The sequence below is a fragment of the Daldinia caldariorum genome, assembly GCF_022478825.1.
Source record: "Daldinia caldariorum strain CBS 122874 unplaced genomic scaffold F4812scaffold_3, whole genome shotgun sequence".
In the NCBI taxonomy this organism is placed as follows: domain Eukaryota; kingdom Fungi; phylum Ascomycota; class Sordariomycetes; order Xylariales; family Hypoxylaceae; genus Daldinia; species Daldinia caldariorum.
The window spans coordinates 27,713-53,364 of record NW_025953039.1 but is presented as its reverse complement, the minus strand read 5'-3'; the positions used below and the strand labels follow the sequence as shown (position 1 = coordinate 53,364).

At 48.3% G+C, this 25,652-nt stretch overlaps 8 protein-coding genes across 8 annotated transcripts; 4 read left to right on the top strand and 4 right to left on the bottom strand.

The window, feature by feature from the left end:
- Nucleotides 1–87: 87 nt before the first annotated feature.
- On the bottom strand, nucleotides 88–2,333 carry F4812DRAFT_416713 (N2,N2-dimethylguanosine tRNA methyltransferase). Its single transcript, XM_047933110.1, has one exon. It carries the CDS (start codon nucleotides 2,264–2,266, stop codon nucleotides 200–202), a length of 2,067 nt encoding a protein of 688 aa, XP_047792543.1. The 5' UTR covers nucleotides 2,267–2,333; the 3' UTR covers nucleotides 88–199.
- A 398-nt stretch (nucleotides 2,334–2,731) lies between these two features.
- F4812DRAFT_257264 (uncharacterized protein) lies at nucleotides 2,732–4,418 on the top strand. Its single transcript, XM_047930770.1, has 2 exons — nucleotides 2,732–3,593; nucleotides 3,733–4,418. The coding sequence occupies exons 1-2, from the start codon at nucleotides 3,129–3,131 to the stop codon at nucleotides 4,042–4,044; spliced, it is 777 nt and encodes a 258-aa protein (XP_047792542.1). The 5' UTR covers nucleotides 2,732–3,128; the 3' UTR covers nucleotides 4,045–4,418.
- A 200-nt stretch (nucleotides 4,419–4,618) lies between these two features.
- On the bottom strand, nucleotides 4,619–8,456 carry F4812DRAFT_416710 (OPT-domain-containing protein). Its single transcript, XM_047933109.1, has 3 exons — nucleotides 8,354–8,456; nucleotides 5,785–8,290; nucleotides 4,619–5,730 (listed from the first exon to the last, which is right to left on the bottom strand). Exons 2-3 carry the CDS (start codon nucleotides 8,016–8,018, stop codon nucleotides 4,827–4,829), a joined length of 3,138 nt encoding a protein of 1,045 aa, XP_047792541.1. The 5' UTR covers nucleotides 8,019–8,290; nucleotides 8,354–8,456; the 3' UTR covers nucleotides 4,619–4,826.
- A 722-nt stretch (nucleotides 8,457–9,178) lies between these two features.
- On the top strand, nucleotides 9,179–10,576 carry F4812DRAFT_416708 (5-formyltetrahydrofolate cyclo-ligase). Its single transcript, XM_047933108.1, has 2 exons — nucleotides 9,179–9,431; nucleotides 9,503–10,576. Exons 1-2 carry the CDS (start codon nucleotides 9,317–9,319, stop codon nucleotides 10,156–10,158), a joined length of 771 nt encoding a protein of 256 aa, XP_047792540.1. The 5' UTR covers nucleotides 9,179–9,316; the 3' UTR covers nucleotides 10,159–10,576.
- On the bottom strand, nucleotides 10,282–10,695 carry F4812DRAFT_456231 (small nuclear ribonucleoprotein E; the record flags this gene model as incomplete). The annotated part of the gene is made up of 3 exons (XM_047936951.1): nucleotides 10,282–10,334; nucleotides 10,389–10,482; nucleotides 10,555–10,695. The coding sequence occupies 3 exons, from the start codon at nucleotides 10,693–10,695 to the stop codon at nucleotides 10,282–10,284; spliced, it is 288 nt and encodes a 95-aa protein (XP_047792539.1).
- A 442-nt stretch (nucleotides 10,696–11,137) lies between these two features.
- Nucleotides 11,138–15,105, top strand: F4812DRAFT_416704 (ARM repeat-containing protein). The gene is made up of 6 exons (XM_047933107.1): nucleotides 11,138–11,563; nucleotides 11,630–11,719; nucleotides 11,787–12,068; nucleotides 12,189–12,279; nucleotides 12,329–14,672; nucleotides 14,742–15,105. The coding sequence occupies exons 1-5, from the start codon at nucleotides 11,435–11,437 to the stop codon at nucleotides 14,659–14,661; spliced, it is 2,925 nt and encodes a 974-aa protein (XP_047792538.1). The 5' UTR covers nucleotides 11,138–11,434; the 3' UTR covers nucleotides 14,662–14,672; nucleotides 14,742–15,105.
- A 1,630-nt stretch (nucleotides 15,106–16,735) lies between these two features.
- Nucleotides 16,736–20,293, top strand: F4812DRAFT_416699 (P-loop containing nucleoside triphosphate hydrolase protein). The gene is made up of 4 exons (XM_047933106.1): nucleotides 16,736–17,096; nucleotides 17,368–18,100; nucleotides 18,174–19,949; nucleotides 20,007–20,293. Exons 1-4 carry the CDS (start codon nucleotides 17,089–17,091, stop codon nucleotides 20,022–20,024), a joined length of 2,535 nt encoding a protein of 844 aa, XP_047792537.1. The 5' UTR covers nucleotides 16,736–17,088; the 3' UTR covers nucleotides 20,025–20,293.
- A 771-nt stretch (nucleotides 20,294–21,064) lies between these two features.
- Nucleotides 21,065–25,634, bottom strand: F4812DRAFT_416697 (ARM repeat-containing protein). The gene is made up of 4 exons (XM_047933105.1): nucleotides 24,618–25,634; nucleotides 24,413–24,531; nucleotides 23,451–24,356; nucleotides 21,065–23,379 (listed from the first exon to the last, which is right to left on the bottom strand). The coding sequence occupies exons 1-4, from the start codon at nucleotides 25,080–25,082 to the stop codon at nucleotides 21,549–21,551; spliced, it is 3,321 nt and encodes a 1,106-aa protein (XP_047792536.1). The 5' UTR covers nucleotides 25,083–25,634; the 3' UTR covers nucleotides 21,065–21,548.
- Between the last annotated feature and the right edge of the window lie 18 nt (nucleotides 25,635–25,652).

The following is a 25,652-nucleotide window of genomic DNA, read 5'->3' as shown; positions in this document are numbered from 1 at the left end:
GGGTTCATGCTCCCCTATTTCTTCGATCGCAACGTATTCCCTTTACTCAGCTGCATATACTTGTGAACAAAGTAAGGGTGAAATAAGTAAGGGCGAAATAAAAGGGTATCATTAGCCGGTCTAAGACCAGCCGTAGTATTGGGCTTTGAAACTGTTCTACACTCCCTATTCTACCGTTTACCGTCTACCATTTACCATTTTAATGAGCCTTTGCTCTGCTCTGCGGGCCCCAGTGCTCTCTGGGATTTGTCTGATATCTAACAAGGCCTTTCTTCTTGGACGCGTCTCGCCCAAGTTTTTGATCGAAAACTACCTTCAGCTGATCGATTGCTTCGCGCTCAGCATCCTTTCCCGTATTTTCCTTCGTAGCTTCATCCGTCTTGCCTAACCGGAGCAAGGTATACGCCGGTGTATTCTCCTTGATTCTATCGACACGCACAGGCGCCTTTTCGCGAACCCACTCCCTCATGATATGCCAAATGACCGACCATGGCGCATTGGTCTTAATACTACCGCCTTTACAATGGCTACGAGTAACTTCGTAGCCTAAGGACCGCAAAGCGCCCCTGAAACTATCCTCGTCGGGAGACATGCAGTGCAAAGTGCCCGCTAGCTTGGCAGGGTGAAAATAGAACGGATAATGTTCTATCGCAGCGAATTCGTCCTCTCTGTGACTTTCCATCCTATCTTCCGGTGGTGTGAGAAACTCTTCCAGGGCCGTTTGTAGCATTCCTTCTATCCGTGGCTTTGTACCATAGATCTCGTCAGGGGCATTGGGTAGGTCATCCAGGATTTTCTTGATGAAATCTGGAGAGTGTAGTGGCCCACCGTACATTGGACCGCTAAGGTGCATCTTCGAGCCGCATTCTTTGCAGAGTTGATCAACAGTTGGCGCCATAGCAAGTCCGTGCTTATAAAAAACGCCTTTTCCAGACGCATTGGGTGTCTTCCTGTTGCGCGCCAGGAATTGCGTTTCCCAGGCGCCGCACCCTTGGTCACAGCTATACACAATCATAGTCTTCCCCGCAAGGAACTTGACTTCCGCCGGCGATTTCCTAACCTTGACGAAAATTCGGACATAATAATCGATTGATAGACTTAGGAGGGGCTCAATGGCCAATCCATACCTCGCCGCTGTTGAAGCAAGGCCGTGTATTATAAGGCGCAGCCCGGCTTCATGAGAATGCCATCCTTTCACAGGGGTACCACCGTAAAGAGCAAATGTCTTCTCGGGATATCCATTTGACGCAAAGACACCCGAATCTGTGCATGTAACACATAGCAAACCGCCGTCATCTCGTACGGCGTTAACTGCCGCGTCAAAAAAGGGTGCAGCGGTTCCGTACGGGTCTAGGTCGATCACATTATACTTGCTATTTGGTTTGTTTGGCTTATTACCGCCCTTCTTGTTTTTCCCCTTTTCTTCCGCCAGTTCATGAGTGAGTAAAGAGTACATATGCGCTCTGGCATCGCCCGATGTCGCGTTCACTTTGGATTCGACACCATTGTGCTCGGCATTTTGTTTGATCGCTTTGACAGCAGATGGACTAAGGTCATTTGCAGTGACTGATGTGACAAATGGTAACTCCTGGGCATATCGCAGAGCTCGAAGCCCTGTAGCCGAAAGAGCATCGAGAATGGTGAATTTAGGGGTGGGTTGGTTATTTCTTACTTCAGTAGGTTTTGTTTCTTGGTCTTGGGCTGACTGTGAGTTTTCGGCAGGCAGGTCGGCATCTGGAAGGGTTACATCTGCGTCGTCTGGCTGAACTCCATTATTCTTAATCGCATCGTCAGCTGTAGACGTAGCGCCGTCTGCATTTTCTGTTACTTTTTCCTTCTTCGAGTTGCGACCATCAGTATCAGTCTTCTCACGTTTCCTCTTGGCTACCCTTTCGGCATTCCCAACCCGCCTCTTAGCAAAGACATCCTCTGCATACGCTTTGATCGCGAGAACTGTCAAGTCGCGATTGAACTGCTGGATGGGGTTATAGAAAACTTTTTGCTGTTCCTCGATATTGGATTTCTTATCCGCGATATCTTTTGCAGAAAAGGGAACTAGAATGCGAGCCAATCCCTCTTTGACTTCTGTAAACTCTTGCCCGTCCTTCGTGATGATCGGAATATCGGTTGTCGCAATTGCAGAGCCGTTCTTAGTTTCCGACGCCATGGTTCGCGCAGCAGTTCGAAAAAGATATGGTGTGCGTAGAAATCGGGTTACATGCCGAAGCGTTAATCGGGAGGGCGCTATGGAGAGTGATAGGAGCATGCAATTGAATTATGGGAGGTATTGAGGTTGCGCGCGTCTAATAAGTTACGACAAATAAACTTCAATTACATCTCGCCATCTTTTTTTCTAACGAGGGTGGGGCCTTGGAGGGGCGTTTAGGTGTTCTGCCGGGCGGTCAAAGGAGCTATCATAGGCTATAGTAGTATAGCTAGGTACCTCCTACTTAACCTAATAGAAGTACCTACTATCTAAGGTATTATACAGGCAGCACTCCTTCCTTTGAAAGGCTATACAGGTATGACTTAGGTAGGCGAGACTTTGAAACGGTTATTCGTGCAAAAAGGGAAACGGCAATGTATAAGAGGACCTTCAAGAGAAAGAGCCTTGTCGTTTCTGTTAAATTAGGTCTAGGTCTAGGTAGGTAGGTTACAATAGGTACGTTCTTATCATTCTCAAACTCACCATCATACATATAGGCAGGTAAGGGACTCAGGGAGAGCTCGTTGCCTTTCTTACCTTATTCCTCGATTTTAGAGCAGTCGTTATGTATGGTACGGTCACCCCTACCAGTATTTCCAAATATCATTATTAGATTTCTATAGACCATTTACATATCGAGGACACTGGAAATAAGTTACTGGGTGTCCAGCACTTACCAGTGAAGAAAACCTAATAGCGCCTCTCCGAAGACCATTGAGCATCGTTTGAAGCTGCCTCCTAAGACAACCATACGCCCGGCAGTCGTGACTTGAGAGAATTTGGAATTTGCTTGACAAGAAAGATCCTAGCTGGAAATGGCATTCCCCCTTGAAGCATCCTACCTAATTCTAGGATCTCTTATTTACATCCCATCTTCCCTACAAACCTGCTTCATCTCATCTACCTTAGGTACGCTCTGAAAATGGCGTCCACAATCTACCCGTCCAAGGACACCAACCCTCATCGTTCCCATATCCCACGTCTTAACCTCGACGCGGCAATGGCCTCTCAGCCGCCTTCTGCACCCCCTTCTCCCAAGCCAAACAACAATGGTAACAGCGGTAGTATTCCTCCAAAACCTAAGGACTATGGAAAGGATACCTACCGTCTACTTACGCACGTCGAGTGGGTTCAGTTTTGCCGAGGCGTTGGCGTGTTCAAGGACGACGAGAGCGAAGAAGTCATCCGTCCAACCAGTGCCTTGTGGCCGCCAAAGGGATTCAGAGACGGCTTGTACCAAGACGTACTCAGCGAGAAGGCCAAGTTCACGTACATGTTCCATTTCGTGGATATCGTCAGCTGGCTCTTGATGCTTCTCCAGATTGCAATGGGTGCTGTCTTGACTGCCCTCGGGTCAGTGTCCTCGGCGAAGAATGGGACGCCAATTGTAAGTTTAGGTACCGCCTCAGTGACGCCGCCATAGCCGTCATGACACAAGTGAATGAATACAGTTTCCCCACCAAATAGACAGCCCCTTTTCAACAAGGGGGCTTCACAAGACTGATAAATACATCTCCTATAAACAGACTACTATCGCCGCGATCAACACCTGTGTAGGTGGCATTCTCGCTTTGCTACACAACAGCGGCCTGCCAGCCCGGTACCGCTCGGACAGGAACGAGTTCTACAAGCTCGAGGAGCACATAAAGTCTATCGTCGACACGGCTCTCGTACCTGCCGATCATGACATCAATGCCGTACTCGCTGGCTGCTTCGACATGTTCCGCGACGCCCGACAGACTGTCCAAAACAACATCCCGGCTTCTTATACCGCCGCCCCAACTAGCGGCAAGGCGCCCGGCGCCAGAGCCTCCAAGGTGATCGAGCCAAAGAAGTGAAGTCGGTTTATATCGGATTCATAAGATTTTTTGAGGAACCCAAATAGCTCTAGTTTTGCTATTCTGAGAAGAAGCATATTATTTTATTGAAAGGGGGATTTTAATGCCCGATTGATGGAATGTTACTGATACCATATGTTAGCCTTATGCTATTCAGGTCGAAATAAGTCTTTTTTTTTCTGGAGACGCGATAATGACTTCAAGGTTGCACGGAGGCGTCTCATTATTTGGAATTATCACTTGTGTACCTACCTAGACCTACCTAATGTAAGTAGCAAAGGTTTAGTTTTTGCTCGCCCGTTAAGGGGTAAGGGCACAACTATGTAATGTGTATGGGATAGCTTGAATTATAAGCCCCCTTTAAGTCTCGTCAAGTCTAGATTTATCTGCACTTATGATGAATAAATGTGATATAATTGAGCTTTTGAATAACACCAGGGGAGGTTTTGTAGAGGTGCAAAATCAATAAATATACTCTTAGGAGGTAGGTAGGCATTAAATAGCTCTTTGAGTAACTTTCATCTTTCGTTCTCGTCTCCTTGCAATAAATATAATTATCACGAGAAAAATATTATGGTGTTCGAATCTGGTCTTCTTATTCTAGCTTCTAGGTACTCTGAAGCGAGCTTTAGATTTCTATGTGGCACATAGATGCCTATGCCTATGCCTATGCCAATCCCATCCATCCACCCATCCATAGGTACCTTAACCTACCTAACCTAATCCATTCATACATATACTCATGTCTTGCGCAATGATTGGAATCTACATCACATCGTAATCTACCATTTATCTGGACCGAAATGACTACCGTTAGGCACCGTATTATACGAGCAAGCCTGCCAGTCGCAGCCCTGCTTATAGACGTCCGTCCCCCACCACCTGAACCCTTCCATCCAGCCCGGATATATGAATCCGAAGAAGACGATCACGATGCCGAACGCCAGGCCCGAGTCCAGCGCCGCGCTGAGGGTCATGGTGTATTTGGCCCACCACGCCGACGCCCTATTCTTGATCAGGTAGTTGAATATGTAGCATACCACGGCCCAGACCGAGAAGTTGAGACCGGTCGCCGGCGGGATCCAGCTGAGAGACCCGAAGAGGACGGGCAAGTTGATCTTTCGGACGATGCTCGACTTTTTATTGCGCCCGTATAACCACAGCGGGATCGGGGCGATGGCTCCGATAAGAAAGCACCACACCAGAGGGCGGTAAGTTGCAGTAGGTCCGAAGAACTCGGCTGGCCCGACAACGCCCCATAGGATAGACCCGTTGAAGTGGACACGAGCGATCGGACAAGTAAAGCCGTTGATGGCTGAAGGTGTACAAATCCCTGGTACGTTACGAAACATCCAGTTTAGGACTAGGATTTGCGTGATTGACGAGACAATTGTCGCGACCATCTGTACCGAGAATAAAAGTCTCGGTGGGATCTTCATGTAGTGTCCCAGTTTCAAATCTGCTGCGAATTTAATACCCTGGGCAGACGAAATATAGCCATAGGTCACAAAGACCATGTTAGCAACGGGCCTGCCGGGGAAAATGACACCGCATATGAGCTGACAGATTAGATATATGCTGCTATGTTGATTCGTTACGGCCATAACAATGCCGATCGGTATAAACAAGACCGCACATATTCCGAGAGCGAGCAGAAGCCCATACCATGGCAAATGAATCGGATAGCTATCTAGATGTTAGCGGCGAGTCCTGATACCGAGGATGAAGAAGAAGACTCACTATTCGACGATGAAGATACCTATCGCTGTCATCGATACGAACGTCAGCAAATACCACGTTATCGGAGCATCCTTATATCTCCTCATAAGGCGATTATGAACGTCTTCGTGACTCAAAATATCATCGAACGTGGAGCTGGTCCTGGTGGTGCTAGGCTGATCTTCATTAGTAGCACCCTCGTTGATATCGCGCTCAAGCGGTTGGTACGCTGGTTTACTTTCATCTCCTACTTCTTGCAAAGAACGCTTCCATTGTACATAAATATCTTTGCCGTGCCAGCAAGCCGTATGCGTCAAGAGCGATGCGAGCCCGGCAAACTGAAGTCCATAACTAAGGACATAGGTGATTGGTAAGAATACTCGACTATAGTTTGAGTAGGCTTCTCTATCAAAGTAAAAATCTTTGGTTAAGATCCTGCTGACATCGTATATCTTTCCAGTATTATCAAAGACCGACGCTGAGAGAATCGGCATATAAGACGAGTAGAATAGATTGCAATAATACGCAATTGGAGCAATAACCCACATTACTATTACCAAACCGCCGATGACATTCATAGCGGCCCAGAAGGGCGTTAGAAGAGGCGACCCGATGTATGCAATCTGTGCCCAGTCAAAGGTGAGCGGAAACAGGCCCAAGCCGGAAACGACTCCAAATAGGTTCGCCACTACAACGTTGTCTGGGGCAAACCACGTAATCACGTTGAAATAACTGAGTGCCGGCATCAGTAGCCCGGGAAGGAAGTAGAAGATAAACCCGGCTATCCAGACGGTGAAGAAGAATTTCCACCTACTTACAGTCCATCCGTTTGCGGGCTTGTTCTCTTCTTTATGTAACGTGGTGAACATTGCAGCAGACATTAACGTACCAGGCCAGATCATTCCAGCCGGACGTACCAAGAATCGTCTCGCTAGGCCTGCGAATGTATAGCCTAGAATCTGGGTCGATAGGGTAAGCAGTAGTTGGTAAACGATGCCTACATCCTGTTTATAAAATTGAGTTTGCTCAACGATAACGTCTGTCGCAAATGCAAACCCAAAGGAGACATTGCTGCTCACATAGACGCAACTATGTTCCTTTTCATTCCAAGTCCCCTGGGCAAGCCATAAGCGAAGGCGCCCAGCGCGGGTTCTCTCCTTATGGGTTTCTGGTGCTTGACTGCCTCCATTTGAGGTCAGGCCAGATATCCGTACGCCAGCCTCAAACTCTTCCGGCGGATCGTCTGATCGTTTCAAAACGTAGTCCCATAAAAGACCAAGTGGATGAACAAGAAGCAACGCTATAACGGGTGTAATTGCAACGCTAGGGTATCTCAAGGAAAAGAAGAGGTTTGTAGAAGAACCAAGTATAGAGAATAATGTGGATAATGTCCACATGCGAGGAGTATTTATAGATAGGGATGTATTATCGGTAGGTGAAACTGAGGCGCGGACTTGAGCATAAGGTGAATTGTCAGGAGGGTCTATATCGTCTCCTTCGTTCGCATCGTCAGAACCGTCTTCGTTGTCTACGGTGGAGCTATCTGACTTGGCATCTGGAGCTATACCGTTCGTTACAGCCGTATCACTAACACCAAATCGACCCTCGAGACCACCGACCACCGTTGACCCTCCAATCTCTTCAGGCTGGCTCTTTCTTCTACGGCGGCTTAGAGACGATGTCCTCCCATGGAAACCTGTCGAGCGGTAGGCATCGGTAGAATGCCGCGGTCCGGAACAATAACTTTCTGAGTTGCTTCGTCTCCTGGGTAGCTCCGGATCTTCACCGTCGCTGTCGGAATCCCTGACTTCGGGATGAATAGGGGCAGCTCCATAAGAACCCGTACCAAAGCCGGGTGAGGAACGGATCAAGAGGGGAGCTTTCGACATGATCCTTGATCCACGACTAGAGCTGGGGTGGAGTCGGATAGGTTCGGAGTCATGGCTCGTGCTGGAGGGGGATCGAGGACTTCTAATAGGAGAAGTTTCTGTCGAACTTGATAAGAAGGCAGCACTATTTGTACCATGAGGAGAGGTTGGCGACGTGGGGTTTGAGACATCAACGGGTAAAGCGGAGCGACCAGTAGAAGTATTGATGTTTATGGGTCGTAATGGGAAGGACTGTGAATGGTGACTATGGTGGACATTGTGGATATCATGGACATTATCGGGGTCTAGAGGCATAAGCGATTTATTATCCCTGCTTTCCCTGCTTTCGTTACGTAGTTGCAAAATGCGAAATGTCATATTGGTCATATCATCCCACGCGCGGAAAGAGGGAAGCTGGATTTTGCATTAAGCTTACATTAGGTACCTCTAGGTTAGGTAGTATCCAGACAGTGCTAAACTAGTTAAAGTATATCACCGGTGTAACTTGCCCAGCTTGCCCTATTTTGCATAGGTATAGGTAGGACTAAAAAGAATAAAGTGGGTTTGAGACTTTATTCGAGGTCGAGGATGAACGGGAAAGAGTGGAGGTAAAACCTTACCCGAGCTTTCCCTATGTGTACTATGTATATACGATATAACTATGCACGTATAAATATGAGTAATGGCACATCTGAATTACTGGTCTGTAGTACCTTGCATACCTTTCTTTCGATTTACCAATTGAAGTTTGGCGGAGGTGAGGTCCAGCCATCGTATATGGAAAGCTGTTTTAAGATTGGTGCCACAGCAGCAGAAAAGAGAACAAAAAAAAGGCGCGACCGTAACATCCAAAGCGGGAAGGGTTTACTACTATGTACAGGGGGTTTACAAGGCGGACAGGGCCAAAGCATGCTAGCTACCTCCCTGTACTACATGTAATAATGCAATAGTAGCATAGCAGCATCCAGCACTCTGCAGCTCGCCCGATATGTTATGCAAAGCGGATAGGATAGGTCATAGCGGGCAGGCAAGGAAGACTCTTTCAACCACTAATTAACCTTCGCTTAAGTGGGATTTCCCCTGTTGAATTCGGTTGATCACACGGGTTGTACGATCAAGAGATTTGATTGATTAGATTAAAAAGATAATACTGTACAGAGAGGAGAGCGCAGCTCGGGGTGGCGTCCATGACCTCAGTATATAATCCCTACCTGCATTACACTAGGTACCTACCTAAGGTAGGTAGTCTTAAGTAATCTGTTAATGCAACCATTATTTTACCTTAGGTACTCACGAGCATAAGTTGCTGATAATGTCGATAAATCAAATACCTAACTTGAATGTAACATTGGGCATACATAGTAATATTTCAAGTAGACAAGATAACCCTGGAAAACAGATTCATTTTGCTGTAGGCCCTAATTCGTTAGGTTAGGTAGTGGGGCCCGGTCAACACTAGTTCCGATCTTCGGTCACATCTACATGTAGGTACTAATGAGATCTCGGTAGTAGTGTACATGACTGAAGAAGGTAGATTCTCGGAAGCTTACCTTAGGTACCTAGCATTAGGTATGCACCTCACCACATAACGGAACACCTATTGGTCCCAAGACAGGTGTAACTTTCACAACTTATAGCGGGGATCTTATAATACATAGTACTCGGTTGCAATAGTTTTGGAGAGTATGTCGCAGGAGCCAGAGATGAATTCTGCTGCTTTGAGTGCTGCCAAGTCACAGCTTCGCTCGTTAATGAAGCAGCGGCTCGCAAACCTTTCACAAGAAACCATCTTATCTCAAAGTAAGTTAGCTACTTTATAAAATACAGCATTATGCATATAAAGACTCATCGGTATTTAACCTTCCACACAGGCAACAAAGTCTTTGATTCACTATGCAAGTTCAAGCCGTACGTTGATGCAAAGAGGGTAGCGGTCTACCTGTCTATGCCCGGTGGGGAAATCCAAACAGATTATATTGTCAGACATGCCTTGTCTTCGGGCAAGCAGGTGTTCGTGCCGTACTTACACAAATCCGGCTTGCAACCAAGTGATGGCCCGACGAGACTTATGGATATGGTAAGTCTAAAAGACGTCGAGGACTACGAGTCTCTAAAAAGAGACAAGTGGGGCATCCCCAGTGTTGACGCCTCTACGGTACACGAAAGAAAGCGAAGCGTGGGTGAACTCGACGGAGAAAGATCTACGGACGTCTTGCTAGACTTAATCCTTATGCCCGGTGTTGCCTTCGATGTCGATCCAGAGTCTAAGGCTATCCGAAGGCTAGGGCATGGCAAAGGCTTCTACGATTATTTCCTCCATCGATATGCATTGGCTGCTTCACATGAAGAGGAGACACGAAATGGCCGACCAGCTGTATTGCTATATGCTCTAGCTTTGAAGGAACAGCTCCTCTCCCCGTCTTCAGGAGAATCTGTCCCAGTTGGACCCCATGATCAACCAATAGATGGCCTGTTTCTCGGAGACGGCCAAATCAAAGAGTCTGCGAATAACGGCGATGCAAACTAAAATGAGTATACCTCGACCAACTTCGGGTGTCCATTATTATCAGCAATGATATCCTCGGGGGAACATGTGTAAAAGCAAACCCCCAATAAATTTACCTTCCAACTAAGATCATATCTTAACGTCTCATACGGCTTCTTGAATCAAGCATACATTGTCGCCTTTCAGCAAAATTTGACCTATAAAACCGTCAATTATAAAGGATAACGCCTGTTTCGGTGTAATGTTCATACCTAAGGGTCTGCGCTTCTCTTCTGGGTTCGTCTTCGTGATTTGCTTTACCTCAACCGCGTCATCAATAACGAGATTCATAAATTCGTCGAATCCCTAGGGACAAGGGTATTATATTAGCACAAGCCAATAGACAACAGAGAGTAAGAGAAACAGCCGGTGACTTACCCTAATTTTCCCCTCGATCCTGATTGACAATTGTTCGTATAACCAGATCTTAACGGTCGCGTGTGTTTGGAGGAGCTTGAAAATGAAATTGATGGGGGGGAGCAAGATCTTGCGCCCTCCACCGCCACCACGACCAGTCATCTTGACGTGTTTGGGAGTAAGTCGGTATTAGATATCTTCTGTTGATGTCTTGGTTGAATGTATAATCGGACGGTGCAACGATGGCGCGTGTGCTTATCAACGGATCGTGTACGATTTTTTTGGGTAATGATAAATTGGGCGAGGCGGAAAAGAAGGCTGAGAGAGGTAAGCTCGAAGTGTAAACTGTATGTAGCAAGCTAAGAACATTTCAATGTTAGAACATCAACAATTTACGGATCCGTGGATCCACTTTAATTACATACCTACGAAGTATGTACCTAATGTAAACCGTACCTATGTACGAAGTACATTGAAGGTTATGTAGGCTCAGGTCAGCCACACTTCGCCTTTGGACCCCTCCATGTCAAGCCACGGAACGAACATTTGAAGCAAAGCTCCATAACTTTCAGGCTCACATGGCAACCGCAAAGCACTGATTGATGGATGTTTCTTATTTTGGCCCCTCTTTCCCTTCTACGCCGACACGTATAATAAAATCTTGCGCCTACGAAACCTACGGAAAGTTTAGCGAGAAACCTGAACCGCTTCAAACTTTCCTCTATAAACAGCCGCATTACCAGGTGCATTTCTTCGGCGTTGGTGCATCATCCCAAATCATAATTCTTATTACCATTTCCACCGAACTTTTGCGACCGATTCCCAATACTAACAGCCCGCCGCTTGCTCTTGACCTGCGTGCCCACCCCACGGCCGTCGACCGAATCGATATTTGCGCATCATGGCTGCGAACGGAACGCAGCAGGGTTTCGGACCCGATGAGGTGCACCAGGCTATGCTGACTATGCGGGGTGGGGACTCAGACAAGAAGAAGAAAGCCCATGAATATCTAGAGCTCTTCCAGAAATCCGTCAGTATACGGCCCAAATCGGTTATGCAATCCTCGTTCGTACGTCATTACTGATACAAGCCACAGTCGGCAGCATGGACTACGACCATCACCATACTCCAGTCAAACGCCGAACCGGACATAAAATTATTCGCCGCGACGACACTAAGAGGGAAGGTTAGTTTAGAACAAGAGTCTTTTACTGTAACATACGGCGAAGCTGACGGGGCAACACATTTACAAGATAACATACGACCTATCGACACAAGTACCTGCGCCTGAAATCCCAGCCGTGAGATCTCAATTACTAGCGCTTCTGAAACGTTTTGCGCCAGGCCCGAAGCCGATCAGGGTACAATTATGCGTGTGCTTGGCAATCCTAGCCATACAGATGCAAGACTGGAAAGACGTACTGCCTGTTGTCGTATCATCTCTTGGCGATGATGTCGAAAGTCATACCTGCATCTTGGACTTCCTCAGGGTGCTACCGGAAGAAGTGACCGAGGGACGGAAAATCACCTTGACAGTACGTAAATCGAGATTATTTCGAAGAAAAAGAATATCCCTTACTTCTTTCTCCCTCGAGGACGTTCCAAGCGTCTTTTCGGTTCGAAATAAATGGGAAGTCTAATGAGTTAACATTTAGGATGAAGAACTCACATTGAGAACCACCGAATTACTAGAAGGAAATGCTCCGCAGGTGGTGCAGCTCCTGATTAATTATGCCCACTCATCACGTAAGTTCAGTCCAGCCTTACGACAGACGCAGCTAATATATAAGAATAGCGGCGGCTGCGACAAATCCTCAGCTTTTCGAATGCATAACGTCCTGGTTACGCGAGGTTCCCGTCAATGAGATCGTCAAGTCCCCGCTGTTAAACATCGTCTTCAATGCTCTTGAGAGCGATGTCTCCTTTGCTGCAGCTGCCGAGTGCATCCAGACCATGGTCAGGGAGACGAGAGAGATAGACGATAATATCGAAACTATCCAGGTACTCTTACCGAGAGTTGTTGCTCTGCAGCCCAAGATTCAAAAAGTAGCCGAAGATGAAGATTTCGAGTCCTATAAAGCTCTCACCAAGTTGTTTGGCGAGGCTGGTATTGCATGGGCCGTCGCTATTGCACGCGAACCTAGCCATTTCAGAGCCCTTGTCGATGCTATTCTTGAGTGTGCTGCGAGGGATAAGGACAGAGAAGTCATCGAGTACACGTTCGAGGTCTGGTACGAACTGAAGCAGTATCTCGTACTAGACAAATACGTACAATCTCGTATGGCGCTCTTAGATATTTTTGCGAAACTTGTCGATATTCTCCTCAAACATCTCGAGTACCCCGACTCGGAATCTGGCAACGAAAAGGATTTGTTTGACGGGGACAGAGAGGCAGAAGAGAAATTCCGGGAGTTCCGTCACCATATGGGTGACACCCTAAAGGACTGTTGCGAGATCATGGGTGTTTCCGAGTGCTTGGCAAAGGTTCTTGATGCCATCAAGGTTTGGATGCAGAAATACGCAAGCTTGGCGAGCGGTGCCTCAGTGCCTCATTGGCAACAGCTTGAAGCACCCTTATTCTCTATGAGAGCTATGGGCCGCATGGTGACGAAGGACGAAGAGACCGTTTTACCTCAACTCATGCCTCTCTTGGTACAAATACCAGCCCATGAGAAACTGCGTTTTGCAACAATCATGGTGCTGGGAAGATACACGGAGTGGACAGCTGCCCACCCAGAGTTTCTCAGTTCGCAGTTTAACTATATCGTTTCTTCTTTCGACACAAGCTCAAAGGAAATTATGGGAGCCGCCGCCATGGCGATTAAATATTTCTGTATGGATTGCAGATACCTCCTCGGCGACCAGATCGTTCAACTTCAACAATTTTACGACCAAATCCTAGACAAGCTTCCCGGGCTCAGCCAAGAAGAGATCACCGAAGGAGTCGCCGCGGTAGTATCTGTGCAGCCGCAGGAGGAGATATTCAAACTACTCAAGCTCTTCTGCGATCCCTTAGTCCAAAGGCTAATGGCTAAGGCCAACGAGGCGGTAGATAAGGAGAAAAAACTCGCAGTTGCTGACCATTTACAGTTGATTACAATATTCGCCCAAATTGTCGTCATGCTACCTCCCGTTGCGCCTGGACAGGAGGATCCAGCGGTGAAATACTGGCAAGAGGTTTTCCCGATATTATCTAAGATTCTGGAAAGCTTCCTCGACTTTACTCCCATCTGCGAACGAATATGTCGTTGCTGGAGATTCATGGTGATTTCCCACAGGGGAGCTATGGCACCAATTCTCCCTGATATGGCGAATCAGCTGGCGAATGGCTTTACCGCATCAAAGCAAGGTTGCTTCCTATGGGTCACCGGTGCTATCCTGCGGGAATTCTCTGATGATCGAGAGCACGTGGAACAGGCTATGACAGAGCACATCTATCTTTTCTTTGAGGCTCAAGCTACAAATGTTCTCCGTTTCCTCAGCGCGCTATCACCGGCAGACCTCCCGGATGTAACCGAGGACTTCTTCCGCCTAGTTGTCGACGGACTCTTATACTATCCTCAGAAATTCATCACCTCATCAATATTCGGTCCCGTATTCGAAGCCGCCCTCTCCGTTCTCATCCTAGAGCAACGCGAACCTTTATCTGCTACCCTTCATTATATCCGAGATGTTCTCGGATGGGGCACCGCATTTTCGCCTCCGCCATACGACAAAATGCCGGCTCCGGTGGCTGAACAGCTAAAAGCTATTGTGAAGCAGCTCCTCTTAGCCCAAGGGGAGACATTGATCAAACGCTTACTCGCTGGCATGATGATCACATTCCCGAAAGATTGTTTCGCTGATGCTAGTGGCGCCTTGTTAACGCTATTCGAGATTTTCCCGGAGCAGACAGCCGCGTGGGTGGACCAAACGCTCCGATTGCTACCGGAGGGGACTGTCTCAGCCACAGAAGTTGATCGACTCATGACTAAGATTAAGGAGAAGCTGAGCACCAATGATACAGGTGACGTGCGACAAATACGCTCAATTCTCCAGGATTTCACCAATACGTACAGAAGGAGATATGTCGCACCCCGGGACGGCTTAGGAGCGTTGGAGGGTGCACGATTCCGATTTTCCGGTTAGTAATCAGAGTTGTACGTAACGAATACCCTCAGATACATTTGCGAAGAAAGCTGTTGATGATGGCGTGCCTAATACACCAGGGATACCTACTAGTGGTCTCACGTGGTGTCATGCAGCTGTTGATATCAGGCCGTTGGTAGCACTGTTTAAAAAAAAAAAAAAAAGCAAACCCCCGCGGTCGCGCAGCTAACGGCGTAGATAGTTCAGAAGTAATCATACCTTGTCGGGCGTGGGGCGGCGATAGTGGCGTAGATTGGCAGTGAAATGGGAGTGTAAAAGAAAGATACCTATACCTTTACCTACGAGTAATTTTTCTGCGGTTAGCAGACCTGATCAGCTCAGATCACCGCGGCAAGATAGCCCAGAGATTGTACATATGCCAACTTTTTAGAAAATCGATAACTAGTTAACTGGTAAAAGCTATTCAATATTGCGTCAGACAGCTGATTATCGATTATCTGGAACCAGTACAATGCGAAATAATGGTAATAGTTGAAAGTGAATGTAGTCATTTCGTTAGCTACTGTTCTGCGGTACGAACATTCCTACCTTAGGTATCTAGGTGATGATGTTTGAATTTTGAGTGCTGGAATAACTCGTAAAAGGAGATACACATAAAGTACTTAGGTATATAAACTTTCACATGACGTGATGCCGAACGACCGGGGTTGCTTGCGCGTCTCCGGTTCCGGATTAGTGGAGACTAGTTCCGGGGCGCAGCAATTTTTACCGGCTTGTAGCCGGTTAAAGAGTATGAAGTTACCAGCCTGCCAGTACCCGCAGTATTCGGTACGAATTTTTGATACGACGCATACTATGTAGCATGTATCCACAGTGTGAAAATCATTTAATTTAGTGATGATTAGGACGTTACGCTCTTATACATTTCGTAAGGTTACATCGAGCTAGATTGAGGTTAAAGGTTTCAGGTTTTTTAGTTTTTCTTTTCTTTTTCTCCTTTGGCAATAAGGGCACTTTGCCCTAAAGCATCCTTAACACACGAGCTTGACTAGCTGCTTACATAGCTACTGTACCTATTCAAGGAGACCCAGTAGTACGGTTCTAGATCAGGATATAGCTGTGGCGCTGTTCGCAGTATACCTTACTTGGACTTCAAATTAAGGCAAACTAATCTGCTTGACTCACCCGGCTTACCCAGGACCTACATATATGTATCCAATCAGCTGGACGTAAATGGAATTTACCGGGTTCATTAGCATATACCTAGCATAGTAAGGTTTGAAAACGAGGTAGTCCGGTTTTCCTGGTATACTATGTAAGCTAGGTACCTACAGCAAATATTCGAACGTACTGCCTGATACCTACCTAACCTACTATTTATCACCTAACCAACAATTGCCACGCGGCCATTGGAAGATTTCAGGTCTTTCAAGTTTCCCTAAAGCTCTAAAGCACAAAAGCCAAAATACCTAGGTAGTCAAGGTTTGGTATAAATTGTGAAGATGGTACATGCATAGATGGGTTCATGTTCCCCATGCATCTTGCATAATGGAGAATAGTCACACCGAATAAGAGTAGGTACCTAGGTATGGATCAAGAAGTACCTCCTATATGGTAGGAGGCCAAAAGAGAAAATCCACAATGCCCGCTCCGTAAAGGTCGTACCGTCACAGGGTCTGAATATCGTATGTTGTAGCTCGAATACCTCGAATGCTTTTTATTCTGATCCTGCTTGGTTTTTAGGTACTGTAGTGTTTTATTTGCAGCTGTTGTCGAATGTTAGTTAGGTACCTACCTATCCCTAAGCTTTATGTTAGGCGAGTTGAATTAATGATACAGGTAGATACCTACAATACCTAATGTACAGTAAAAAAAAAAAAGTACCTAGGTAGGAGGGCTAGAACCCTGGATAAGCTGAAATTGTTTTTATCCTGTTTGAATTTTTGATTGGGTATTAACCCGGGAATTTGCCGCAGAGGGCAGCAAAGGAAGGAGGAACAGCCAATTGCCCCACCAGACCACAAAATACATCAGAGATTAGTAGTCAGACAGTACAAAATTGATGTCACTTGGATGGATGGATAAGCACCTTTGGCTGGGCTTGGGCATTGCCCCGCTTAAGCCCGTCTAGGCCGGCTGTGAATTTTCTCCTCTTGTACCCCTCCTTCCCAACTCTGCCCCGACAAATTTAACAAATTTTCCTTTCCTTCGAAGCACGAACAAGCTAGTCGTCGGTGGTTGCGACTTTGCACTTGAAAGCTTCGTTTCTCTTCCTTTTCTTACCACTTTTTCTCACTATCCGATACTCTCTAGAAGAGTTCGCTGGTGATTTGTATCGACAGTGAAGTGCAATAAGGTCACTTCCATCGACACAAATCTTCACCCCGCTTTCATCACCAGTTGATCAGAAAAGAAAAGAAAAAAAGAAAAAACACATAGTAGTTTTTTCGCATCAATACCGCCAAGATGGTCAAGTAAGTTCTCATCATCGCATTTTGCTTCAGCTATTATCATGTCGCTTCATCTCCCCTTTCCATTCCATCGCCATCATCATCGTCATTATCACTATCACTATACGCGCCTAAGAAATCCCATCCCATCCCCTCTCTCCTCTCCTCATATCCTTTCACGATGCCTAAACCTCAAACAAAACCCCCCACCCTCCATTCGGAGATAAGCAAAGTCATCCATTACATCCATCCATCCATCCATCCGCTCCCAGAGCTAACATGCGCTTCCGAATAGCTTCACGATCGACGAGATCAGGCAACTGATGGACAAGCCTACCAATGTCCGTAACATGTCCGTCATTGCCCACGTCGACCACGGCAAATCTACCCTGACCGACTCTCTCTTGGCCAAAGCCGGTATCATCTCCACCGCGAAAGCTGGTGATGCCCGAGCTACGGATACGAGAGCTGACGAACAGGAGCGTGGTATTACTATCAAGTCTACTGCCATCTCCCTGTACGGCAACCTACCCTCCGACGATGACCTGAAGGACATCGTTGGCCAGAAGGTCGATGGCCGAGATTTCTTGATCAACCTCATCGACTCGCCTGGTCACGTTGATTTCTCTTCTGAAGTTACTGCTGCCCTGCGTGTCACTGATGGTGCCCTCGTTGTCGTCGACACCATCGAGGGTGTCTGTGTCCAGACCGAGACTGTGTTGCGACAGGCTCTCGCTGAGCGAATCAAGCCTGTTGTCGTCATCAACAAGGTCGACCGTGCTCTTCTCGAGCTGCAGGTCTCCAAGGAGGACCTTTACCAGTCCTTCTCCCGAACAATTGAGTCGGTTAACGTCATCATCTCTACTTATCTTGACAAGTCCCTGGGTGATATCCAGGTCTACCCCGAGAAGGGTACCGTTGCTTTCGGTTCCGGTCTCCACGGCTGGGCCTTCACCATCCGTCAATTCGCTATCCGATACGCCAAGAAGTTCGGTGTCGACCGAAACAAGATGATGGAGCGTCTATGGGTAAGTTTGATTCCTGAGCTGGTCTATCGCTCTATCTCTCTCTCGCCTTGCACACTGCTAACTGATGGAATAGGGTGACAACTACTTCAACGCCGCCACCAAGAAGTGGACCAACAAGGGCACTCACGATGGCAAGCCTCTGGAGCGTGCCTTCAACCAGTTCATCCTAGACCCTATCTTCAAGATCTTCGCGGCTGTGAACCACGCCAAGAAGGACGAGATCAACACCCTCCTCTCCAAGCTCGACCTCAAGCTCCCCTCTGAGGACAGGGATAAGGAAGGCAAGCAGCTGCTCAAGGCTGTCATGCGAACCTTCCTTCCCGCTGCTGACTCTCTCTTGGAAATGATGATTCTTCACCTACCCTCCCCCGTCACCGCCCAGAAGTACCGTGCTGAGACTCTGTACGAGGGTCCCCCTGATGATGAGGCCGCCATTGGTATCCGAGACTGTGATCCTAAGGGTCCCCTTATGCTCTACGTCTCCAAGATGGTGCCTACCTCCGATAAGGGTCGTTTCTACGCCTTCGGTCGTGTCTTCTCCGGTACCGTCCGATCCGGTCTTAAGGTCCGCATCCAGGGCCCCAACTACACCCCCGGAAAGAAGGAGGACCTGTTCATCAAGGCTATCCAGCGTACTGTTCTGATGATGGGTGGCAAGGTCGAGCCCATTGACGACATGCCTGCTGGTAACATTGTTGGTCTGGTCGGTATCGATCAGTTCCTGCTCAAGTCTGGTACTCTTACCACTCTCGAGACTGCCCACAACCTGAAGGTCATGAAGTTCTCCGTCTCCCCCGTCGTCCAGCGATCCGTCCAGGTCAAGAACGCCCAGGATCTTCCCAAGCTGGTCGAAGGTCTCAAGCGTCTATCCAAGTCTGACCCTTGTGTCTTGACTACCACCTCCGAATCCGGTGAGCACGTCGTTGCTGGTGCTGGTGAGCTGCATCTCGAGATTTGCTTGAAGGATCTCGAGGAGGACCACGCTGGTGTCCCTCTTATCATCTCCGACCCCGTCGTCCAGTACCGAGAGACCGTTGCTGGCAAATCCAGCATCACTGCTCTCTCCAAGTCCCCCAACAAGCACAACCGTCTGTACATGGTTGCTGAGCCCATCGACGAGGAGCTCTCCAAGGCAATTGAGGACGGCAAGATCGGACCCCGTGACGATTTCAAGGCTCGTGCCCGTACCCTGGCTGACGACTTCGGCTGGGATGTCACCGATGCCCGAAAGATTTGGTGCTTCGGTCCCGACACTGTGGGCGCCAACTTACTGGTTGACCAGACCAAGGCTGTGCAGTACCTCAACGAAATCAAGGATTCTGTTGTCTCCGGTTTCCAGTGGGCTACCCGCGAAGGTCCCGTTGCCGAGGAGCCCATGCGATCCATCCGCTTCAACATCCTCGATGTTACCCTCCACGCCGATGCTATCCACCGTGGTGGTGGCCAGATCATCCCCACTGCCCGACGTGTTCTGTACGCTGCTACGCTACTTGCTGAGCCCGCTCTTATGGAGCCCGTCTACCTAGTAGAAATCCAGGTCCCCGAGCAGGCCATGGGTGGTGTCTACGGTGTCCTTACCCGACGAAGAGGTCACGTCTTCAACGAGGAGCAACGACCTGGTACTCCTCTCTTCACAATCAAGGCTTACCTGCCTATCATGGAGTCTTTCGGCTTCAACGGCGATCTCCGACAAGCCACTTCCGGCCAGGCTTTCCCTCAGCTCGTCTTCGACCACTGGCAATTACTACCCGGTGGATCTCCTCTCGACAAGACCACCAAGGTCGGACAAATCGTCGAGGCCATGCGAAAGCGCAAGGGTATCAAGGTCGAGGTACCGGATGTCAACAACGTAAGTTAAAACCCCTCTGTTTTGCGGAATCCGTCATATGCTAACAATACGTTACAGTACTACGACAAGCTATAAACGAGTTCCCTCGATACTCTATAGACTACGACCTAGTGCCATTATTGGCAGATATCATGAGACGACTCGGGTCGTATTTAGTTGGGTCCGTCTCATGGATATAATATGCGGCCTTATATCAGAAGGTCGGAAAGGAATGACCTGCGGCCGTGGATACAGAAAAGCTATGCAAAGGCACTGAGGGCGTAACTTTTCATTAGCTGTCGTACATCTGGTTTGCGTGTAACTTTCCACACAATTGAGAAGAAGAAATTTAGATGATATAATCATGTTTAGTGACGCGTGAAGTGAGATGAAGCGTAGTATATGATGCGTTTGTCTGTGATTTGGTAATGGGCCCTTCTCTCTACGGGTTATTTTTGGCTATTATGTGCCATTTATTGTATTATTGTTTGCTTTACTATCGTAGATTAAACGACAAGAGGGAGTATAAAGGGTTCTAAGGGGAAGGCAAGGTTTGAAGTAAGGAAATGCATATATTGCTAATATTACATGCTCTACTAACCCTCCTGATAAATTCAACAAGCACACCTAATGTTAAGACAATTAATTATATATATATAAAGGACAGACGAGAATAAGGGGGAAGCTAATCATTCTGAGATCTATAATCTTTAACGGAGACATTCAACAATATATAATTACTTCCCGCAAACAACTTACAATGCATTAAGTAAACGTAAATGCAAAACCATCCCTATTAACTGATACATAAAGGTACCTTAGGTTAGGTACGTATTTACCTACGTAAATATCGCTTTCCTTCTCCCATCGAATCTGCCAAACTTTGCCACGATGATGTTGTGCAGTTACCTATTCATTACAATATACATACGATAAAACAAGCAGAAACCCCTCTTCCTTTCCTCAGAGGGACCTGGCGGGTATAAGTACCTAAGGTAGGTATGAAGTAGTAGAAAAAAGTATAGGCAAAGGCAAAGAGGCACTGATTGACCTTGGCTGGGGGTGAAAGGCAGGTAAGGTAGGTAGGTAATGAGTTGTGTTGACCCAGGACCTAACAGACAGTATGCGAGGGAACCCCCTTTCCCTTTCCCTTTCCCTTTCCCTTTCCTTTTCACCGTCAACACCGGACCGGACCGGTCCGAGCTAAGCTAAGCTAAACTAAACTCCCTTGTCCCCCAAGTGATATACATGGCCTCCCTCCCTCCCCTATTCCCGCCGCGGAACCGCCATGCTGCGCACACAGACATAGATACAACAACAACAACAGAAAAAGAAGAAAAATCCTAGATATCTCGCTCCATCGGTATCACCACCATCACCATCACCATAGCCACCAAGAGGGAAAAAAAAAAAGACAAGAAAAAAAAAACCAGGGTATTATTCAGGTTAACTAGATAATTAACAACTGTCCACAACCACAACCGCGACCGAGACTTGAGACCGCACTTGTGCTCGCGAAAAAGAAAAAAGAAAAAGAAAGCAAAGACATATCCCGGAGCAAGAAGAACAAGAACAAGAACAAGAAAGCCTAGCCTGGAGCCGCCAACCCGCTCCGTCCTCCTAAGCGGGGACGCCACCGTTCTCCCTCTGGCGCTTGACGATGTAATACGTGATCAAGCTCTTAGGGTCGTCCTTGACGTTGCGCATGGAGTCCCAGAAGCGGGCCTCGCCGACGCGCGCGTGCAGCGCGACGCACAGCTGGACGGCGTCCATGCGGACGCCGCTCTCCCGGCTCTCGAGGCAGCGGGTCGCGAGGGCGAGCAGGCCCGCGACCTCGCCCTCGCTGGGCGTGAACGACGACGAGGGCCGCGACGACGCGTCCACGAGCTCCTTGAGCACGTGGAGCCCCATGCTCAGGCTGCGGTGCCCGGACGTGTTGTCCATGTCCATGCGGGAGAGGTTGCGCGTCATCGTCACCACGATCTCCGCCTCGTCGCCGATCATCACCAGCTCGTCCGCTAGCAGCTCCAGCCCACTGACGATGTGCGTCCGGGCGTCGTAGCGGGTGCGCGTAGCGAGTAGGGCTTCGAGCCCCCTGGATACGTGGGGCTGGAACCTCTCGCGGGACTTCTTCAGTAGCAACTTGATAGTAGCGAGGATTTGCGCCTTCACGTCCTGAACCTTCCCAGGCGGAAGATTGTCGAGGGGAGATTCGAGGTACTCGAAGAGTCCGAGGAGCAATGCGTTGAATTTGTCATCGGGGAGGAGAACTTTGTTATCACGGAGAAGGCTCTGCAATTTGCGGAAGCCATGCACGTCAAGGTTTTGCGCCTTCACGCGAGCAATACCGCTGTCGACCAGGCGAGAGTCTTGACGTGTCTTGTCGGGCGACGCAAAAGGGCTACCAAGAACGTTGTTTGCTTCCACAGGGGTATGTACAAGGTTAGCCGCATCTTCGTTTACAGGCCTGTCTTCTAGGACCGGTCGGTCGACTATGCCGTTCGCAGCTGGGCGAGGTGTCGGTTGGTTCTCCTCTGTAAAGGGATCCTCGTAGACTTTTAGGGACTTCGACGGTGTCGGAGTCGTGAGTTTCTGAATCGCTGTAGCTTCTTCATCCAGGATCACTGCAGGCGCTTCAATTATCGGTATTTCGAGTGCAGGTGCTTTAGGCGGGGATTTGGGTGAAGCCGGTTGCATCTGTATGCTTTCCTTCAGCTGTGCGATATCCGGTACAACGAGGGTGAAGTCCTCATTAGAATTGGAGGGACTGCTGGCGGCGATATCTCTTATGGCTATATCTCTCACGGCTGGCTTAGGTTTCGCTGGACTCCCTTTCGGAGAAGCAGGAGTTTTATTAGTTGACTCCTTCGTTGGCGTTGAAAGGTTAGACTCGCTAGCAGTTGCCGCATGACCAGGCCTAGTTCTCGGAGCTGTCCTTCTAGGAGATCCCGAGATTGTCTTTGGCGTCGCAGTCTTCTGCTTCGTGTTGCGAGGGGGGCTCGATTGCTCCTTTGAGGGTTCGTCATGCGATCGGACAGAGTACGGTCCAGCAGTGGCGGGTCGAGGCGCGACATCTGGCCTTCTCTTGGCGGGTCGCATGGGAGCTACCGACATACCGCCGTGAGACTTCGTCGATGTATCCGCACGGGTTCGAGTCGTAGAAGCGGCCGCATGCGAACTTGCTGATGTACCCGACGAACCGCCGGAAACATTGCGCGCCGGCGTGATCGTCGCCATAGCTGACCCCGGACGAGAAGGCAAATTCCTCGTAGTTAAGGCTCTCTTTTGCGCCAACATAGCTTCCCTCAAAGAAGGCTTTGAGGCCGTCATGGTACTCTTCGAAAGACCTAACCCTGGCCGAGCGGCCGGTTCGGATTTCTTGGGCGAGTTTGGATTGTTAGGATCCTTTTGTAACAATTTCTGGGCGGTAGGATCGAGGCCATCCATTATGCTTCAACGATAAGTTAGCTACTATGCCAATATATATTATAGGGGGAGAGAGAGAGAAATTGTAAAACTCACGCTTCGGCCCTCGCTGGCCAGATCGGGGCGTATGCCCAGTATGTCGAGCGCATCTTCTCGCGGACTCCAGGATTTGGATCATTTAGACCCTTCTTAATACACTTTTCGATCAGGTCCAACCCTCCACCGTGTTCAAGATGATTCTTATGATGCGCCTCTTTCTTTAACAGAGTCTTTAGCCAGCCGGTAGCGTAAATCCTCGGCTGCACATTCTTATCTTGACAAGCGCCCCATACGTGTTGCATGATCCTCGCATTATACGTAACTCTTCCAATGATGATGTCCACTGAAGCATTAGCTAGCTGGGAACTTATCTTCTTCGTGGCAGCACACAGCTTGATGAAAGTTTGCATCAGCAATTCGACCATTGGGTCGATCCCCGGGCCAAAAGTATTAGCGAGGTCTTGAACGAGCGCGCAACCCTCCTTAGACAAACTTGTTCGTAAGGAACTGGCGGCCTTGATGATACCGTCGAGCAGCGCCCGACAACCAGCGATAAAGGCATCGGGGAAATCGGATGGCACGTTGCCAGCAATGAGTCTCCGTAACCTAGTGATGCTCTCTTCTCTCTTCATCCAATTCTGCTCAGTCTCCTTGCTTTCAAACCATGGGTGCATGTCTCTAAACAAATCCTCTAGCTCCCGTTGGGTGTTGACATATGAGGGCTCGACCGAGTCCGCCTTAGCTTCGGGCATCATTGGTGTTACCGGTCGTTCACTACCGAGGGACGAGACACTAGCTGCTAGATTCTGTCGCACCTGCATTGCCGATGCAGGCCTTGATTCGGGGTCCGCTCTTGACGACGTCGGGATCAGTTCTTTCACAATAGCTTGTTCGATGGCAGGTCGCACTTTGAAGTTCTTCAGCTGCTTCTTCAGGTCCGTCTTCGCTCCGTTTGGCGCGTCCCTGTAGTTCAATGTTAGAGGCTTTATCACATATACAGTGAGCAGAATATCGCGAACCTGAATAACTCTATCACCGTAGTCTTGGCGGCATCTCGAATCATGCCGTCAGCATCTTCGAGGAGCTCCATCAGGGTCGGTACGTAGGCGCGGAATTGCAGGGCATGATCCTTATGCATCTGCGACATATATATTATATTAGCAACCCAGTCCAGCGATATATATCTTGACAATCGGGGTATTGGTGGTGAAGAATCGCACGTACCTGCATCAGCCATTGTAGACTCGATTCTTTCGCTCTTTGGTTTTTTCCAACCATAGCCGTATTGCGCACAAACCTTTCGGCGTCTATGGGCACGTTGTTATGCATTGTGACCATAGCTTGTATGGCCAATCCCCTGATCTTATCTTTTTGATCGCCCATCTTATCAACGATGAGAGGCAAGGTGTTTTTCGCCTCCTTAGCAAGGTACTTAGGCTCCTGCAGCGACATGCGCGTCAAGAGGTGGTTTAGCGTAGTGAAGCCAGCATGCACGAGGATCGTGTGCTGCGAGCTCGAGGCAAGCCGAAGGGCTTCGAAGAGCGGCGCGACGCAGACATCGGGCACGCTGTAGTGCTTGATGGCGGACTTGACGGCAGTAAGGTGTTGAACCTTGGTATCGACGGAGACGTCCTTTCTAAGGATGGTCAGCAGGCCGGCGACCTGGTCTTCGGTAAGCATTTCGGCCATAATCCTCCAGTGAATTGAGGATCTGGCAGCGCGTCGTAGGTCGCAAAATAAGGGCGGATTTATGGAGTCGTGCTCGTACAACGGGACGTGCTCAGCAGCAGGATGCGACGAGATTTTAAGTTAGGTATAGAGCTGCCGCGGTTAGGCAGACGGGATTCTCGGTTGTTCCCTAACAAGTAATGTAATGGAGTAAAGTACCTGTGGTAGTTTGTAGTTGTAGTGGTAGTGGTGGTGGCTCAGGTCCAGAAAGTTGAATTGATTCAAAGTGACAAAAGTTTGCGACGATTGTTCCAGAACACTAATAATTTAAATTACTTATCAAAAAAGTCTCCTCCAAATTATATTGGTCGCTTTTCTATCGATAGCGCATGTAGTAGACAAAGCTTGAATTTATAGATAGAATATTATAAAAAAAGGGAGGTGAAGCGATAAAGCAATTGTTTTTTCCTTGAGTCGAAAAAGCTATCTCGTTATTTTTTGTTTCTCTCATGTATGTGTATTGTTGTCATAATTTGTTGTAGTTGTTGATGCGGGAAATGGCCAACTTTCTGCACCAGGACAACGGCATTC